This window comes from Zalophus californianus, chromosome 5 (genome assembly GCF_009762305.2).
Source record: "Zalophus californianus isolate mZalCal1 chromosome 5, mZalCal1.pri.v2, whole genome shotgun sequence".
NCBI lineage: Eukaryota > Metazoa > Chordata > Mammalia > Carnivora > Otariidae > Zalophus > Zalophus californianus.
The window spans coordinates 79,162,341-79,181,102 of record NC_045599.1 but is presented as its reverse complement, the minus strand read 5'-3'; the positions used below and the strand labels follow the sequence as shown (position 1 = coordinate 79,181,102).

Here is an 18,762-nt window from a genome sequence, read left to right as displayed (position 1 = left end):
TATTTTTTCAGTAATTAAATACGTGTTGAGCAAGTAAATTGACTGAATGGCAAGATATAGCAATGCTACTGAACTGTTCATTAGAAGTTATAACATAGATAATTTGCCCTTATTTCATTTCTTGTTCACAGGACAGGAAAACTGGGAAACTTGACCGCTCCTTGTAATGCCAATTGTAACTGCTTGCGATCATATTATTATCCTGTCTGTGGAGGAGATGGAATCCAGTATTTTTCTCCCTGCTTTGCAGGTTGTAGAAATTATATTTCAAAAAGACATCTGAAGGTAACTTGTGTCTTCTACTTTACTTTAATGAGGCAATGTGTTTGTATATGTATGGATGGCCATCTTTATTCCTCCAGTGGAATTATGTAGTGCTTCTTCTTCCCTTGCTCTCCTACCTCCTCCATTCAGAAGCCAGAGGTAAAGTTTCAGTCAAGTTAGATGAATAAACTCTAGATCTGCTGTACAACACTGTAACTATTATCAACAATAATGTAAGCTTTAAATTTGTTAAGAGGGTAGAGCTCATGCAAAGCGTTCTTATATTTTAAGCCCCTGAGCACTCCAACTGAAAAAGACTCTTCTTCCTTTATATCTCGGATGCATTGAATGTGGAAAAATCAATTTTGCAGTTATTCACATCCATCTTTGTACATTACTTCTGTTATAGTAGTGAAATATTATTTACATTTTTATATTTTTAATTTTTTTCTCAGCCATACTTTATGCCCCTAGAAGTCCGAGAACTTCTATTCTTACTAAATACTGTGTATATAATGGAAGCATAATAAATATTTATTGCTTTGATATGATGTACCATGGATTCGTTTTAAAATACTCAAATCATTAATTCTCAGATACAAATTTACTTTTAATTCTAGATTAGAATGCATATTAGTTTACCTAGATATGATGTTTTTAACAGTTAAATGATTTAAGAGAATCCCATAGAATTTTATTGGATTTCATCTTGGCTAAATTTAAGAGTTTGGGGAAAAAATAACATTCAGATTATTTGTAGTACATATGTTATGCATTAATAGATAATGTGATAACTTTAAGAAGACCTGAGGGAAATCTATACTATGATATAAGAGATCACAATGAATAAGATATATAAGAATTACATGACAAAACAGCAAAATCTTGAATATTTGAAATGTAGAATAATGAAATGGCATTCATTTTCCCATATAAAGAGAAGTTTAAGATTGTAAGAAAAGATTTCTATGTAAATAAGTAGAAATAGATAATTGAAACAATCCATAAAATTACTTCAGATTTCTTCTAAAACTAACATGGATGTGTTTGTGTGTGTGTGGTTATACACATTTGTATGTTCATAATTACATACATAAGTCTATGTATGTGCATGTACATATATATGCATATCTTTAATGATTTTATGTGCAATAAATACAGTAGAAGTTTGCACATACTAGGATTTGATCTTCCTGCAGGAAGTGTGAGAATATGAGAAACAATGTATATTTTTTCATATTACCTAGGTTATAGATTTTTTAAATGATCATCTAAGAACTTTAAAAAATATGACAGAAAAAAATGTGGTGAATCATAGTAGACCTAATAGACTTGGATGCCACTTGTGCAGTTTTAATCCTTGGGATAAAACTAATTAGATCATTACCGTTAGGTGCCTATGAAAAATAAAAGACATCAAGAAGATTTTTGAGCTCTCAAGTCTGAAGTTTATCATGCCTTCAAACCAGTAGACATCTGGGATTGCTTTAGTTTCAAAACAGATTGAGAAAATTAGGTGTTTGTGTCAGAAGGAATCGAATTCCACAAATGAGCATGATGCACATTATAGAATCAGAACTACCGGTAAGGTAGCTAACTGTTCCTTTGAGAGGCAGGTATGTAGGTATTATTTTCTTGTGTATAAAATATGATTAATAATTGTTATTGACTGACTCTACTTAGAAAAGGATCACAAGGAGATATTTGTAGGGTTTTAGTCACATAACTAGAAATGTTAGACACAAATAGTATCCTGCATATGGAAACCCCCTCCCAAAAAAAGAAAAAAAATCTAATAGCCAGAGCACATTTTAAATGGTATTGGTTATTTTGATATGATTAATTTGATATTTATATTTTTCTCCAAATACTGTAATTGCCATCTTAACTAGCAAATTGTCTTCTAGGGATTGTTTAGGAAAAACAAATTATTTTGACTTCCATATTTTCTATTTGTCCTGGCTTTTTCATGTCCATTTAGTCCATGTAACAACTCATTTTTTCACAGGATTTTTTTTTCTTAATGGCATATTTCAAATAGGCAAAATGCATTGATAATAGTATAGTAAATACCTATGTACATTTGTTCACAGAAATATTAGTCTTATATTTCACACTAATGACCCAAACAACAAAACAGATATTGACTGACAGCTAGGTATAGTTATAGGGCAAGGAAAATTGTATACATTTTTATGTAAGAGAGGTGTAAAATTACATCGAGATAGAAAATACTTTTATTTTAAAAATTTAAAAGGCTACATTTCTTCATTATTTGATACATCCCATTGCTGAGCATGTAATATTCCATTGTGGGAGTGTCATCTGCGTATTTGGATGTCCTGAATCAATACCAGCAGCCTTAGATTAGCTTTAGCACTGAAAAAAGGTTTCTGGCCTTCAGAATAATAAAAGAACCATTTCCCTTTGACTTCTTTGGCTTTACTCTAACTTTATTGAGGCCTTAAACTTGTAAAAAGATTTATAGTAAGGATAGAATTGAGGTGTAAAAGACCTTTAAAAAATAATTATGCCTTACGAACTTCCTAAACCCTCTTTTCCTATAAACGTGATACTTGTGATCTTTTAACATGTTACCTTTCAACACTTTATATTATTAATTTACATGTATATATATATTAAATAGTTAATATTTTATATTTACATATAAAATAGATTTCAGGATAATGAAGTAATAATTTCTATTTTTTATTGTTATAAATATGTTATCTTAGAAGGCATATAGTTTGCTTTTGCTTTTAGTAAAGCAATTACAAAAAGTTCAGAAAGTTATAGTAATTTAGTTGAAAGTAGCATTTTTTTTTTTTCCTAGAGACTTGTGATGTATTAGTTGATTTGACTGTGGCACTTGTTAAAATTACAGTGTTCGTCCTTTCGAACTAATGTGGAGAGTGAGATTGTCACTCTATATGCTTCTTTGCCTTCTTTAATGGAAAACTATTTGAACAATTATGATCCATTAAAAGTAGTCTAGAATGTGAGATCTGGTAATTGCTATATTCTTGTCAATTTATAAGTCATGAGTCAATAGTAGATTACAATTTGAAACAATGAACATGAAACTCAAATACAGGTCATAAATATGGCCCCTTATTTTCACTTAATTTCTTAAGAGTTAATTACTCTTTCTCAGCATTATTTTTTGTGTATAGATTAAGATTGTGTAAAATGTTTGCCGTGTCTAGAGATCACATAACTTAATGTTTTCAAGAGGGGCACCTGGGTGGTGCAGTCGGTTAAGTGGCTGACTCTGGATTTCGGCCCAGGTCATGATTCCAGGGTTCTGGGATGGAGCCCTATGTTGGGCGGTGCTCAGCAGGGAGTCTGTTTGAGGATTCTCTTTCTCCTTCTCTTTCTGTCCCTCCCCCCATTTGCACTCTCTCTTTCTCTCTCTCTCGCTCTCAAATAAATAAATAAATAAATAAATCTTTAAAAATATGTTTTCAAGATAAGTACTTTCAATATTTTCTTGTCTAATATTTCTAGGTATATTACAACTGTTCCTGTATTGAAAGGAATATAGAAATGACACCTACTTTGGCAAATTTTGATTTTGAAGCTAAAGCTGGAAAATGTGAAAATCGATGTGCAAAGTTGCCCGTTTTTCTTGGCATTTTGTTTGCTACAATTATCTTTACATTTATGGCTGGTACTCCTATAACTGTGTCCATCCTAAGGTATATATTATATTGTGAAATTTGCCATCCCTAAGACATGTTGGGTGAAAAGAAAATGGACTCAAGGGTTCATTTGGGGTTTCTATTGACCACTAGTTCCAATACTAATTCAGTTCTTTTAAGATCATTAGTTCCATGGCATGGAAAACCTATTTCATTGATCCCCAGATGAATGAGGTTTAAATTTGATTATGTATGTGAAAATATCTTGATATTGCCTACCTGGAATATACCTGACTTTAGTTTCTCTGCCTCTTTCATAACCCTTCAGTTGAAGCTGTTGGACTGTGTTTGAGTATGATGGAAATGCAGTGCATTCCACACTGCATTTCCATCATTCTACCTTATGTAGTAGGTGCTGTGATATTCAGCTTTCCTGTAAACAGTGCTCTGCTGGATGAGAAGCTAGCTGTCACCTGGGTCTTAACAGTGTTTTGAGCTTCAAGTTGCTCTCTCTCCTTCTACATCACTTGATAAAACTATTTTCTGTCTGCGCTTTCATAAGTTCATCAGCCTTTCTATGACTTTCCTAACAAACTGTAGCTTTTTTACTCTTCAGTTTTTGTTCCCTGATACTACCCTTTCACATATTTTTTTGTCAATTGGAAATTTTAGAGACTCTGTCTAGAAGTACTAAATAGTCTGTTAACATTATCCTACGTGGACATTGGAGTTGTTTAGAGAATTAAGAAAATGCTTTTTTAAAACTTCATTTTTGAAAAATTATCTGCATTACCTTTCAACTACATGTTGATCTTTTTTATCTCCAAATTCTTGGGTGCCAGTGTCATGTTTTATTCATCTTTGATAACCATTACTTAAAATCAGATTGAGCCTCAGCAACTATTTTACATTGACCCAGATTTGTACCTTATCCCATAGATATGACTTCTATCTCAAAGTTAGTAAATTAGAGTAGGAATTATTTGCTTGTGACTTAAGGGATGGTTAAAAATAAGTCTTATTAATAAATGTCCTTTCTTTTTTACATTTGTTACAGTTCGTACATATTCAATACATTTGTTAAACTTCATTTGACCCTTTTTGGTGTTACTTATATTTGTAGTGTTTTTAGTTCACATATCATTTTTCTTCTTTATAATTACAGAAAAGTTGAACTGTATATAAGCTGTCACAAATAGTTTATTTCACGCACATAACATTTACTTTAATCCAGAAATGCTAAACTGGTATAAAAATAAATTTGCTCAAAGAGCAAATATACGATACAACCACTTTTGGTTTAATATGTATTTGATATCTCCAGGTGTGTTCATCACAGGCAGCGGTCCCTAGCATTGGGAATACAGTTTATGCTGCTTCGATTATTAGGTATGCTCTTTTTCTTAATTCATCGGTGACTGTTGGTTATTTTTGTTCGTTAGTGTTATTGGTTTACTCACTTACATTATGTGTCAAGAAAATAATTAATTTAAATACCATGGAAAACTACCTAATTGTCACTGAAGAAAGCTGTTTTCTAATATTCAAGATATAGTATTATTTATATATCACATAAGAAAATAATGACTGTACTTTTCACTTAACCTACCTAACTGGTTAACCGTTGTTTCCAATTCTGTTACAAATATAACTTTAAAGATTATAACATATTTATTTAAAGTACAACATAGGATCATGAACACATGTTTAATAGAGCATAGTAAAATACATAATTTTTTTTCTATTCATGTAAAGCCCATTACCAATATAAATTATGATGAAATCTTATTTATAGCTATGGTAATTCCTTTTCTCCCAGCATTTATCTCCATTTGGGACATAATTATATTGTATTAGCAATGAAAAATAATGAGTTAAAGTATTTAAATGAAACTCTGGCATAGATATTGTGGCTAGTTGAGAATTGTTGGAAGATTTTATGGAAATTTTTATAAGGTTCCAGATGTAGAAAGAAGTAGAAGGACAGAAATACTGTATTATATATTTAATTATACGTGTATATGATTATACCCACAATATTATACAGATAATACTGAGATCATTTATAAAAACAAAAACCAAAAGCAGGGACATTAGAGGTCACTTGGACCAGCTTTCCAGTTTTCAGATGAATAAATTAAGGCTCTGAGAGATTTAGGGATTTGCCCATAGTTAAACAATTCGTGGTGAAAATGAGACTAGGAAAATGATATCCTTACTCTCAGTCCAGTGCTCCTTTGACTCTTTATCATGCTGCAGGTCATGAAAGAACAGGCTGGATGTCGTTGAAATCTTTGTCTAAGAAATGTATTTGATTTGTAACAGTTGAAAACTCCTTAAATATGTGAAAGTTTATTACCTCATGACTTCATGCAAGGGAGGGGGTATGTTTGAGATAGTATTCCCAGGCATGTTGGTATGAATGTGTGTGCCTGTGTGTGTGCATACCCATGTGCACTCTCATGCATGCACATGCACATACACATAACACATATCAATAATTTCGATTTTTAAAAAGTAGAATAGCTAGAGCCCCTGGGTGGTGCAGTTGGTTAAATATCCGATTCTTGATATCGGCTCAGGTCATGATTTCAGGGTCATGAGATCAAGCCCCGTATTGGGCTCTGAGCTTAGTGAGGAGTCTGCTGAAGTTTTTCTCTCCCTCTCTGCTTCCCTGTGTTCACTCTCTCTCTCTCTCAAATAAATAAATCTTTAAAAAAAGTAGAATAGCAGGCGCCTGGGTGGCTCAGTTGGCTAAGCAACTGCCTTCGGCTCAGGTCATGATCCTGGAGTCCCAGGATCGAGTCCCACATCGGGCTCCCTGCTGAGCAGGGAGTCTGCTTCTCCCTCTGAACCTCTTCCCTCTCGTGCTCTCTGGCTCTCATTCTCTCTCTCTCAAATAAATAAATAAAATCTTTAAAAAAAAGTAGAATAGCTAATTTCAAAGGCATATTCATTAAATTAGAAAAATTAGAAAAGCAGTGGATTAAAATATTTACTTAGCTAAGTGTTAACCCAATATATGCCAGATTTTTTATTAAAATAACTTTCTGAGTTGATTAGAAATATATAGTAATTATTTAATTATTTTAGAATATTTTATCTATATTTCTTTCTATCACTTTTACTTGCACATGACCTGATCTGTATATGGACAGATTAGTTCCTAGTCTTATTTACATAAAATATATTTATAACCATGTATATAAAAACCTGTTAACTATAGATTGTAATCTTTACTGATTGTGTATTTCACATATAATTCTTCTAGGCACAATACCTGGACCAATTATATTTGGTGTCACAATAGACAGCACATGTATTTTGTGGGATATTAATGAATGTGGAGCTAAAGGAGCTTGCTGGATTTATAATAACATCAAGATGGCCCATATGCTAGTAGCCATAAGTAAGTGGTGATTTCTTGATAACTTTAGATTAAATTGATGATATCAAGAGAAAAAGATCTTACTGTTACTTACTTAAGTTTTGTAATGTTTAGCCCGTGCTGTTGGGCTATTCTGTAGTTCTGAAGCAGAGATCATTTATCACAGCGAGTTATGAAAGACTTTAATGAGTTGTAAGGCTCAGTCTAAAATAGAAGAGAATAACATTTTAGCTTTCATAAAATCACATATGCTTTTTTTAAAACTTCCCTCAAAATTTTTTTTGAACGTCTAACAAAAAACTAAAAGACAATTTTGAGAAACTCTCTGGAATGATTGTCATCTAGGTACCTGGGCTTTGGAAAGCAACTAGAGCTGAGGTAGGAAGTATCCTTTGGCTCTAAAGCATGTTGTAAGAAATGTTTTTATAGTTTAAAAGGTTAGCTATGATGTTTAACCCTTTTTTGCTTTTGGTAGTCTGTCTTAGATAGTCTTGGTTAAGCAATAAATAACAATGAAAATTGAGGAAATAGACCAATGTATCTATTTTGTAAGAGTTAATATTTAAACATTTAAAATCAACCTAAAATTATATATTTAAATTAAAAATAGAGGTAGAGGTTTCAATATGGTGGCACAGGAGGACCCTAAACACATCTCCTCCCATAAACACAACAAATTTATAGCTACATGTAGAATAATTTCTAAAGAAAAGGACCTTAGCACTGAACACAGCACCCCATAACAAGGGACAAAAGAGATACATGGAGTAGGGTAGAAAAGACAGAAACATGGCCTTGCCCATGATCTTACCCCAGACATGATAACTCCACAATTGGGAGGGATCCCAAAAACAAAGAGCACTTCTTCAATGAGTGAAGGGGTTGACTCAGAGGACTGGCACTGGAAAGACAAGATCTCCAAACATCTGGTTTTGAAAATTGATAGGGATTAAGACCAAGAGAAACACAGAACTACAGGGAACAGAGATTCCACTCTTAAAGGGTTCATGTGCAAACCCACTCATCCTGAGATCTAGCACAAAAGCAACAGAATGAAAAGCACTCAGACCATAAGCACAGAAGACCCACTTAGTAATTTTAAAGTGGCTGCTAGAGAGGCAGGAACCTGCAGGGGCTTTATCCAGGGACAAAAGCTCTGGCGAGCACCATTTTTGCAGTCTTATCCTAACTTGCTGGTGACAGAATCAGGGAGTGCCATTTTCCATGCCCTTCCTCCAGCCTGCTAGCACCAGAGGGCATGCTCTGTCCGTCCTGCCCTGTAACCAGGCTGGACAAATACTGTGCACCCCACCTACCCTGTGCAGAGATGTAGCCACAGTTAGGATGGGCAAGCTTCCTGAGCCCCATCCTTCCCATTTAGCAGCCAGGATGCAAACATGTAGTCAGGTTCCCTGAGCTCCACGCTCCTAATGTAGCAGACAAGCTGCAGCTGGATCAGGTGAACATCCACCCCTGTCCTATTTACACAGCTACCAAGCCAAAACTGGGCTGGCTGAGTACCCTGAGTCTCACTTATCCCATACAGCAGGTGCATCCCTTTTATAGAGAGCTAGGACTGCAGCCCACATGAGGGATGTCCATAGAGGGACTGGGTCTGTAACCAAGGAAGACTGTGTTTTTGGGCCACATGAAGCAGCTCTTATACAAGCCCACTACCTCAAGACTGAAAGAGGTGGCCATTGTACCTAATGCATATAGATAAACACAGAGAGACAGGGAAAATGAGAAGACAGATTCCAAACCAAAGAACAAACCAAGTCCCAGAAAAAAAGACCTTAAGGAAATGGAGATAAGCAGTCTACCTGATAAAGAGTTCAAGGCTATGGCCATAAAGATGCTCACCAATTTTGAGAAAAGAATGGATGAACACAGCAAGAACTTTAACAAAGAGGTAGAAAATATAAGAAAGTACCAAACATAAGTTATAACTGAACTAAAAAATACTCTAGGGGTTTCAGTAGCAGAATGGATGAATTAGAGGCATGAATTAGCGAGCTGTAAGACAGCAATGGAAAACACTCAGAGCCACAAAATGAAAATAGAATTAAAAGACGAGATACCTTAAGGGACCTCTGGGACAGCATCAAATGGAATACCATTTGCATTCTAGGGGCCTCAGAAGGAGAAGAGGAAGAAAAGGGCTAGAAAAATTAGTTGAAGAAATAATGGCTGAAAACTTCCCTAACCTAGAGAAGGAAACAGACATGCAGGTCCAGAGTTCCAAATAAGATGAACCCAAAAGTAAATACACCAAGACCAATTATAATTAAAATATGATAAAGGTAAAGATAAATAGAGAATCTTAAAAGCAGCAAGAGAAAAAAAATTACATATAAGGGAAACCCAATAAGGCTATCAGCAGATTTTTCGGCAGAAATTGCAAAGGGCAGAAAGAAGTGGAATAACGCTCAAAACACTGAAAGGAAAAAAACTGCCACCAAGAATACTCTCCCCAACACAGAAGTGAAAGAGAGATGAAGAGTTTTCCAAGTAAGCAAAAGCTAAGGAAGTTCATAAACTGGCCTTACAAGAAATGCTAAAGGGACTTTTCTAACCTAAAAAGGAAAGGCATTAATTAACGAAACGTGAAAATAAAAATCTCAGCAGTAAAGGTAAATAAGTAATAGAGATAGTAGATAAGCATCTTATAATGGAAGTGTTAAGGGTGAAAGACAAAATTAGTAAAGTTAATTTAAAATACAATAATTAGTTAAGGGAACATAAAATAAAAAAGATATGTGTCATCAAACATCTAAAACATGGAGGGTGTGAGTAAAAGTATCAAGTTTTGAAATATGTTCAAAATTAAGTTACCATCAACTTAAAAGAGACTGTTATATACATGTTATATGTGAACTTCATGGTAGTCACCCACATAAAAAAATTATGGTAAATACAGAAAGGAAAAGAAAAAGGAATCTAAACATAACACTAAAGAAAACAAACCACAGGGGAAGAGAGAAAGAGAATAAAAAAGGATCAGAGTGAAACTACAAAAACAGCCAGAAAACAGTTAACAAAATGGCAATAAGTACATACCTATCAATAATTGCTTTAAATGTAAATGAATTAAATTCTATAATCAAAAGACATATAGTGGCTGGATAAAAAAACAAGACCCTTGTATATGCTACCTATAAGAGACTCACTTAAAATCTACAGATGCTCACAGGCTAAAAGTGAAGGGATAGAAAAAGACATTCCATAAAAATGAAAATGAAAAGAAAGCTGGAATAGTAATACTTATCTCAGACAAAATAGACTTTAAAACAAAGACAGTAACAAAAGACAAAAAAGGGCATTACATAATGGTAATGGGATCAACAAAAACAGCATTGTAAACCCATCATAGCAGCACCTAAGTATATAAAGCAAATATTAACGGTAGTAAAGGAAGAAATAGTAATATAATAATAGTAGGGGACTTTAATACCTCGCTTAGATCAATGGATAGATCATCCAGATAGAAAATCAATAAGGTAACTATGGCCTTAAATAGATCAAATGGACCTAATAGATATATACAGATATATATTTCACCCTAAAACAGCACGATACACATTCTTTTTAAATGCACGTGGGACATTCTCCAGAATAGATGACATGCAAGGTCACAAAACAAATCTTAATAAATTTGAGAAGATTGAAATTATATCAGGCATCTTTTCTGACAAAAACAAAATATGAAACTAGAAATCAGTTACAAGAAGAAAAGTGGAAAATTCACAAATACGTGAAGATTTAAAAACATGCTACTGAACAACCAATGGATCAAAGAAGAAATCCAAAAGAGAAATTAAAAAAAATACCTCGAGATAAATAAAAATGGAAACACAATGTTCCAAAAATTTTTGGAATGCTGCAAAAACAGTTGTAAAAAGGAAGTTCGTAGTTATACAGATACAGGCCTAACTTAAGAAACAATCAAAATCTCATGGGGCGCCTGGGTGGCTCAGTCATTAAGCATTTGCCTCCGGGTCAGGTCATGGTCCCCAGGTCCTGGGATTGAACCCCTCATTGGGCTCCCTGCTCCGCGGGAAGCCTGCTTCTTCCTCTCCCTCTCCGCCTGCTTGTGTTCCCTCTCTTGCTGTCTCTCTCTGTCAAATAAATAAAATCTTTAAAAAAAAATCAAAATCTCAAACAATCTAACTTTATATTTAAGGGAACTAGAAAAAGAAGAGAAAACAAAGCCCAAAGTTCTTAGAAGGAAGAAAATAATAAAGAGCAGGACAAAAATAAGTGGAATAGAGACTAAAAAAGCAATAGAAATGATCAGTGAAACTGACAGCTGGTTCTTTGAAAAGATCAGCAAAATCAACAGGCCTTTAACTAGATTCATCAAGAAAAAAGAGAGCCCAACAAATAAAATCAGAAATGATAGAAGAGAAATTACATGGACACCACAGAAATACAAAGGATCATAAGAGGATATTATGAACAATTATACACCAGCAAATTAGACAACCTAGAAGGAATGGATAAATTCCTAGAAACCTATAATCTTCAAGACTAATTCTTGAAGAAATAGAAAATCTGAATAGAAAATAGACCAATTGCTAGTAATGAGATTAAATCAGTAATCAAAAAACTCCCAGCAAAGGTCCAGGTCCAGGTCCAGATGGCTTCATAGGTGAATTTTACCGAATATTTAGAGTTAGTACTTATCCTTCTCAAATTACTCAAAAAAATTGAAGAGAAAAGAACACTTCCAAACTCATTTTTTGAGCCCAGCATTATCCTTATATTAAAACCAGACAAAGACACTACAAAAAAGAAAATTACAAGCCAATATCCATAATGAACATAGATACAAAAGTCCTCAACAAAATATCAAACTTAATTCAGCAATATATTAAAAGGATCATACACCCTAAGTGGGATTCATTCCAGGGATGCAATGTTTGTTCAACACCCACAAACCAATCAGCGTGACACATGACTTTAACAAAATGAAGGATAAAAAATATATCATCATCTCAAAAATAGAAGGAAAACATCTGATAAAATTCAACGTCCATTTATGAAAAAAGCTCTAACCAAAGTAGGTATAAAGGGAATATACCTCAACATAATAAAGGCCATATATGACAAAGCCACAGCTAACATAACATTCAACAATAAAAATCTAAAACTTTTCTTCTAAGATCAGGCACATAGTACGGATGTTCATTCTCACCACTTTTATTCAACATAATATTGGAACTCCACCAAAAAACTATTGGAACTAAAACAAATTCAGAAGTTGCAGGATACAAAATTAATATACAGAAATCTTTTGCATTTCTCTGTACTAACAGCAAACTATGAGAAAGGGAAATTAAGACAATCCTTTTACAGTTGCACCAAAGAGAGCTCAGAAGTAAACCCACATTTATATGCTCAATTAATCTACAATAAAGGAGGCAAGAACATTCAATTGAGAAAAGACAGTCTCTTCAATAAATGGTGCTGGGAAAACTGGACAGCTACATGCAAAAGAATGAAATTGGACCACCACAACAATAAACTCAAAATGTGTTAAAGAATTAAATGCAAGACCAGAAACCATAAAACTCCTAGAAGAAAAGCATAGACAGTAAGCTCTTTGACAGCAGCCTTAACAATATTTTTTTGAATCTGTCTCTTCAGGCCAGGGAAACAAAAGCAAAAATAGACAAAAGGACTACGTCAAACTAAAAAGCTTTTTTGTACAGTGAAGGAAACCGTCAACAAATGGAAAGGAAAACTACTGAATGGGAGAAGATACTTGGAAATGAGATGGCCAATAAGGGGTCAGTATCCAAACTATATAAAGAACTTATACAACTCGATAACAACAACAACAAAAGCCAACAACCTGATTAAAAGATAGAGGATCTCATAGGCATTTTTTTCCAAAGAAGACATCCAGATGGCCAACAGACAAATGAAAAGATGCTTACCATCACTCATCATCAGGGAAATGCAAATCAAAACCATAATGAGATACCACCTCACCTGTCAGAATGGCTATTATCAAAAAGAAGAAGTAACAATTATTGGTGAGGATTTGGAGAAAAGGAAACTCTCATGCACTATTGGTCGGAATACAAACTGGTGCAGCCACTATGGAAAACAGTATGGTGTTTCCTCAAAAAACTAAAATAGGACTACCATATGATCTAGTAATTCTACCTCCGGCTATTTCTGGGTATTTATCTGAAGAAAACAAAATGCTAATTGAAAAAGATGTATGTACCCCTATGTTTATTGCAGCATTATTTATAATATATGAAAGTAACGCAAGGGTCAATTGGATAATATCCAATGGATAAAGAAAATGTGGTTTATATATACAGTGCAATAAAAAGAATGAAATCTTACTATTTGTGACAGCATAAATGGCCCTAGATGGTATTATGCCAAATGACATAGGTCAGATAAAGACAAATTATATATGATTTCACTTATAAAAAGAATCTAAAAAAGCCAAAAGAAATGAAACAAAACAAAACAGACTGATGGATACAGAGAACAAACTGGCTGTTGACAGAGGGGAGTATATGAGCAGACAGGCAAAATAGGTGAAGGAGAGCAAAAGGTACAAATTTCCAGTTATAAAATAGGCCACAGAGATGTAATTTACACCATAAGATATATAGTCAATAATATCATAAGGGCGCCTGGGTGGCTTGGTTGGTTAAGCATCCGACTCTTGAACTGGCTCAGGTCGTGATCTCAGTGTCGTGAGATCGAGCCCTGAGTTGGGCTCTGCCCTGATCCTGAAGCCTGCTTAAGATTCCTTCTCTCCCTCTCCCTCAGCCCCTGATCTTTCTAAAAAAAAAAAAAGTAAATTAAAAAAATAGTATTGTAATAACTTTGTATGGAGACAGATGGTAACGACCTATTGTGGTGATCATTTCATAATGTTTAAAAATATCAAATTACTCTTGTACATCTGAAACTAATATAAGTTGTACATCAATTATAATTCAATAAAAAGAGAAATCCTAGATGAACATACACACATATATGTATGTATTATTACATAATGTGTGATTTTCATTGTGTGTATTTTGGCACATGTATCAAGAGAGCTTATTAATCTTAATGCATTTAAACCCAGAGAATGATGTCTTAATTTGTAATGACAAAATAATAAAATACCCACTGAAGAAATAAATTACATAGATCCACAAATGTAATAGGAGGGTAAATATTGGCTAGATAGACAAAATTAATCTTTCCACAACTCTTACTTGTTGAACCTTTTTTATTCACTGTGTTTTTATGTTTAAAAGATTATTTACTTGGTGATGCATGTACTTTTTGACCAGAAGATACCAATAATGAATTGTTCTTCTTTCTACTCTGTGGTGAATATGAGAATTTTTTTCCCCAAACCATATATACCTTTAAATGTTCTAAAAACATTAATCGTGGTAGTACCTACCTAATTAGTCTTCCTGTAAATCTATAAATGCTTAGTTCAATGAAAATTCATGTTTTTTAAACACACATTTTGAGTAAAGTACTAATGGCTAACACAAATTATGTACTGCAGAAACTATAGTGTGAGGCCATTTAGTTTTTTCAACTGTCACTTAAATGCTTATACTCTGGCCAGAAATAGTTTCTCTTTATATAGCCAAGCTCAAAATCAGAGTCCTTTGAAAACAAAGCTTGTGAAGTGAATCTCATTTTCACATTTTTAGTTGATACTTAAATTTGGTTGAGTAATCAATATGGTATATTTTGTGGAGGCTTTCTCCTAAGAACCCCAAAGCTTTTTTATTTTTTAGAATTATTTTCCATCATGGACATGAAAATTCTACAACTTATTTAGGTTCAAGGATATTGTAAGCTATTTTATTTTGTCATTGACTTCATTTCTTGCAATTTTTTATATATATGATGTGGTGTTAATAAAGCTAGAAGTAGAACATGGATTTATTTAATTGTATGTAATACTTTATAAGAATGTAAATCATAACGAAGAAAAGAATAGTTATTGTACAGTTTTAATGTTTAGAAAGAAAATTAAGATCTAGTTCATTGAATTGTATAAAGATATTTTGCTGAAGAATATCACCTTTCTCTCTAAAATTTTAAAAATTTAAAACATGGAACTATAATGCATATACTCCTCCTCTTTAAAGTAGGTTTCTATTTGTGAAGAATTTCTCAGTGAGAATTCATTTTGTAATACTTAAAGGCCCAAATGCATGATTAATTTTTGTTTTTATATTTAGGTGTTACTTGTAAAACTATCACCGTTTTCTTCAATGGGTGTGCAGTCTTTTTGTATAAGCCGCCACCATTAGGCACAAATGTATTATTTGAAAATCAGGAAACAGTTGTGAGTACTGTTACAGTAGAATGTGATCTCAGCAATACAGGAAATGAAGGGTGAAATAGAAAAAGGAGACTACTTTACAGCTGGAAAATTGGCCGTCATTTGTAAGAGTGCACATTGTCATTGCAGCAATATCTACCCAATATGGACAATCACATTTTAAAAGTTGGTATTTTATAATTAAATGTGTTTTCTGTACATTTATGGACTTATTTTTGTTTTAATGTAAGAAACAGACCTGTGCCTTCAGAGCCCACCGAAAGCCTCAGAACACACACACACACACACACACACACACACACACACACGTATGCAGGCGCACACACACAGACACTTCCCATTGTCCAGGTGTGAAATAACAAGATAATAAACTAAATTAGAAAAAATAGCCAATTATTAGTTAAAAGTTTACATTTTAAAGACAAGGTGACATTTCTGTTCTTTTTGCAACTTGTTTTAATTATCATTGCCAGTGGTTTGGGCTTATTTAGGAAAATTTGTGGTATAAAAATGTAAACTAATCAAATTTATGTGATGATTTTTAAGAACTATTACTGAATACTCATGAATTTAAAACTAGCTATTTTGTTTTTAAATTTATATACACTAGTCTGTCCTTTATCATAAAAGGTTACTGAACTATTAAAATATAGGTTATCTTTTTTGTGTCCCAGTATATAGTGAATTTAGAAATAGCATTACATCTACATATATTTTCAAGAATTCCAGGAGGTAATTTGCTAATCTTGCCTATTTTTAACACTTTAATGATTCCAAGACAGTATTCAATTATATGTCCTCCAGGAAAAAGTACCAGATTCAGTAAAGAAAAGTGCCAATTACATATGAAAAGATTTTTTTTTAATGGCTTAGGTGCATTTTATTGGTTTTCTTTGAAAAGATTTCTTAATAAACTGTTGATCAGTGTTTACATAAGTCAGTAATTTAATTTTTCTCATTTTAAAAACTTGTTACTTAGTATATTATTTATGGCACCTAAAATAGTGGTTTGCTCATGGTAGGCATGTATTAGTGTTGCTTGACTCTTTAACTGATCCATTTATTTGAAAGATAAAGTATTTCACATATCTGATAACATTATAACACTCTATGTCTTCAGTTCAGATTTAAGCCAACTTTGTCTACTCAGAATGTAGAGGAAATAGATCAGTGAACAACAACAAATTACTTCTACCTGGTCAAGAATTTTACTGATTCAGAAAAGTGTTGAAGTTCATCCTTAATTTAGAGAGAAGAAAAAAATCACCCTATCTATACAAATAGTTTGAACAAGTCATTTAAATAATTGGCATTCCCAATGGTTTTTAGTTATGAAGGGTTTTGTCTTATTCAGTGTACTCAATTTTATAAGATGATACATTTTTACAAACTTTTTAATGAAAATGGGTAAAGCGAAAATAATTTTGACCCTTGAAAGAAGTCAGACTCTTATACATATTTACAAAGAGTACCTCATTTCATGACAGGGCAGTGTAGACACTACTATAATTTATAAACATTATTTATACTTTTGAATCAGCTGGATTATATGTGTCGTTGGTGTGCTACTTTAAGAACAAAATTTTTCATAGTATATTTTTTCACAATTTATATGATTAATTTTATATTAAGCTTGAATCTATAAATCGACCTGTGGTGGTTTTTGTACATAATTGGATATATGTCTTAAAACTTACTTTTAACATTTAGATTTCCCTAATTGTAGCACATAAAAATCTAAAACTCTTATATATGAAAGAACTATATACAACTGGTTTAGCTATGTAAATTGGGGAAAAATATAAAGAGAATTTTAGCTCTGTTTCCTTGTAGTATTTTCTTTAGTTTAAACAATTATGTAAAATGCATATATGTATCTTTTTAAAAATGAGAATATTTGTACCAGATTGTTAACTGTTTAACCTTATTAAAAGGCACAGATTTTGAAATGGGGTTTGTATCTGTTTATGAATACACACACGTTTGGTGGTTGGAAAAGGGAAAATCAGTGTACTTTTGAACTTGGTGAATGTAATTTAGTTCAGTGATTTCTGGTATCTCAGCAGATGTATTTAATTCAATAGAAACCACATTCGCTATGAAATATATACTAAAATTGTTCTATAGAGTAGTTTTCACGTATGACAGGGAGATGGCTAGATCTATAGGAACAGGATGCAGTTGCAGACGGTTGGTGGTCAGATATCTGATACCGCGAAAGTAATGTGTCTTTGGAAGGGTTATATTTAAATCATCTTGTGTTATCAAAACACTCCGTCCAAAGTTTTTGAAGAAATCAGGTTGGACATTGGTTTTGGAGGTAATGTCCCTTCCCCCCACTACAACACATTTCAGCCTTCTTCAGGCTCTTTTGTGCCCTAAGCAGTAAACATTATCTTACACATTATATATGAGTGATCCAAAATAAATAAAAGACAGTCTGTTTTTAAAAACTGCACGGGTAAATTGGATTAAAACATTCTAGTGTTTTTTTTTTTACTAAAATTAACAGCTTATAAAAATCATCCTCCATTGACATTTTGATTTTTTTCTTCCTGGATTTAGTTTGACTTTCTTTTTTAAGCTCTATTTTGTAATAATTTTAGACTTAGAAAAACTTGTAAAAATAGTACACACAATTCTCCTGTAAGCTTTACCCAGCTTCCCAAATGTTAATATATCAAATACCCATAGAAGAATTATCTAAATCAGCAAATTAGCATTAAAATATAGTTAATACCACATTTGCAAAAGGGCATGGCAGAACTATTTTCTGTGATGTCAGTATATCTTTTTTTAATTGTTGAATTGTACAAATTAAAATGGTACATTCTACTATATATAACTTAGGCCCCAGTATAGTTGATTTGCAAAAAGAGCTGATATAAGAAACAATGTTTATTTTTATTTATTTATTTATTTATTTTTATTATTAACATATAATGTATTATTGGCTTCAGAGGTACAGGTCTGTGATTCATCAGTCTTACACAATACACAGCGCTCACCACAACACATACCCTTCCATCACCCAGCCACCCCATCCCTACCACCCCGCTCCACTCCAGCAACCCTCAATTTGTTTTCTAAGATTAAGAGTCTCTTATGGTTTGTCTCCCTCTCTGGTTTTGTCT

At 33.0% G+C, this 18,762-nt stretch overlaps 1 protein-coding gene across 2 annotated transcripts in view; it reads left to right on the top strand.

Moving 5' to 3' along the window:
• The window catches only part of SLCO4C1 (solute carrier organic anion transporter family member 4C1), a 65,038-nt gene extending 47,516 nt beyond the window's left edge, over positions 1-17,522 (top strand). For both annotated transcript variants that reach the window (XM_027605931.2, XM_027605930.2), the window contains 5 exons: positions 132-285; positions 3,772-3,962; positions 5,230-5,294; positions 7,177-7,314; positions 15,525-17,522. In XM_027605931.2, coding sequence (XP_027461732.1) covers positions 132-285; positions 3,772-3,962; positions 5,230-5,294; positions 7,177-7,314; positions 15,525-15,685 — 709 coding nt within the window. In that variant the 3' untranslated portion in view covers positions 15,686-17,522. The remainder of the gene's footprint in view (positions 1-131; positions 286-3,771; positions 3,963-5,229; positions 5,295-7,176; positions 7,315-15,524) is intronic.
• The last annotated feature ends 1,240 nt before the right edge of the window (positions 17,523-18,762 follow it).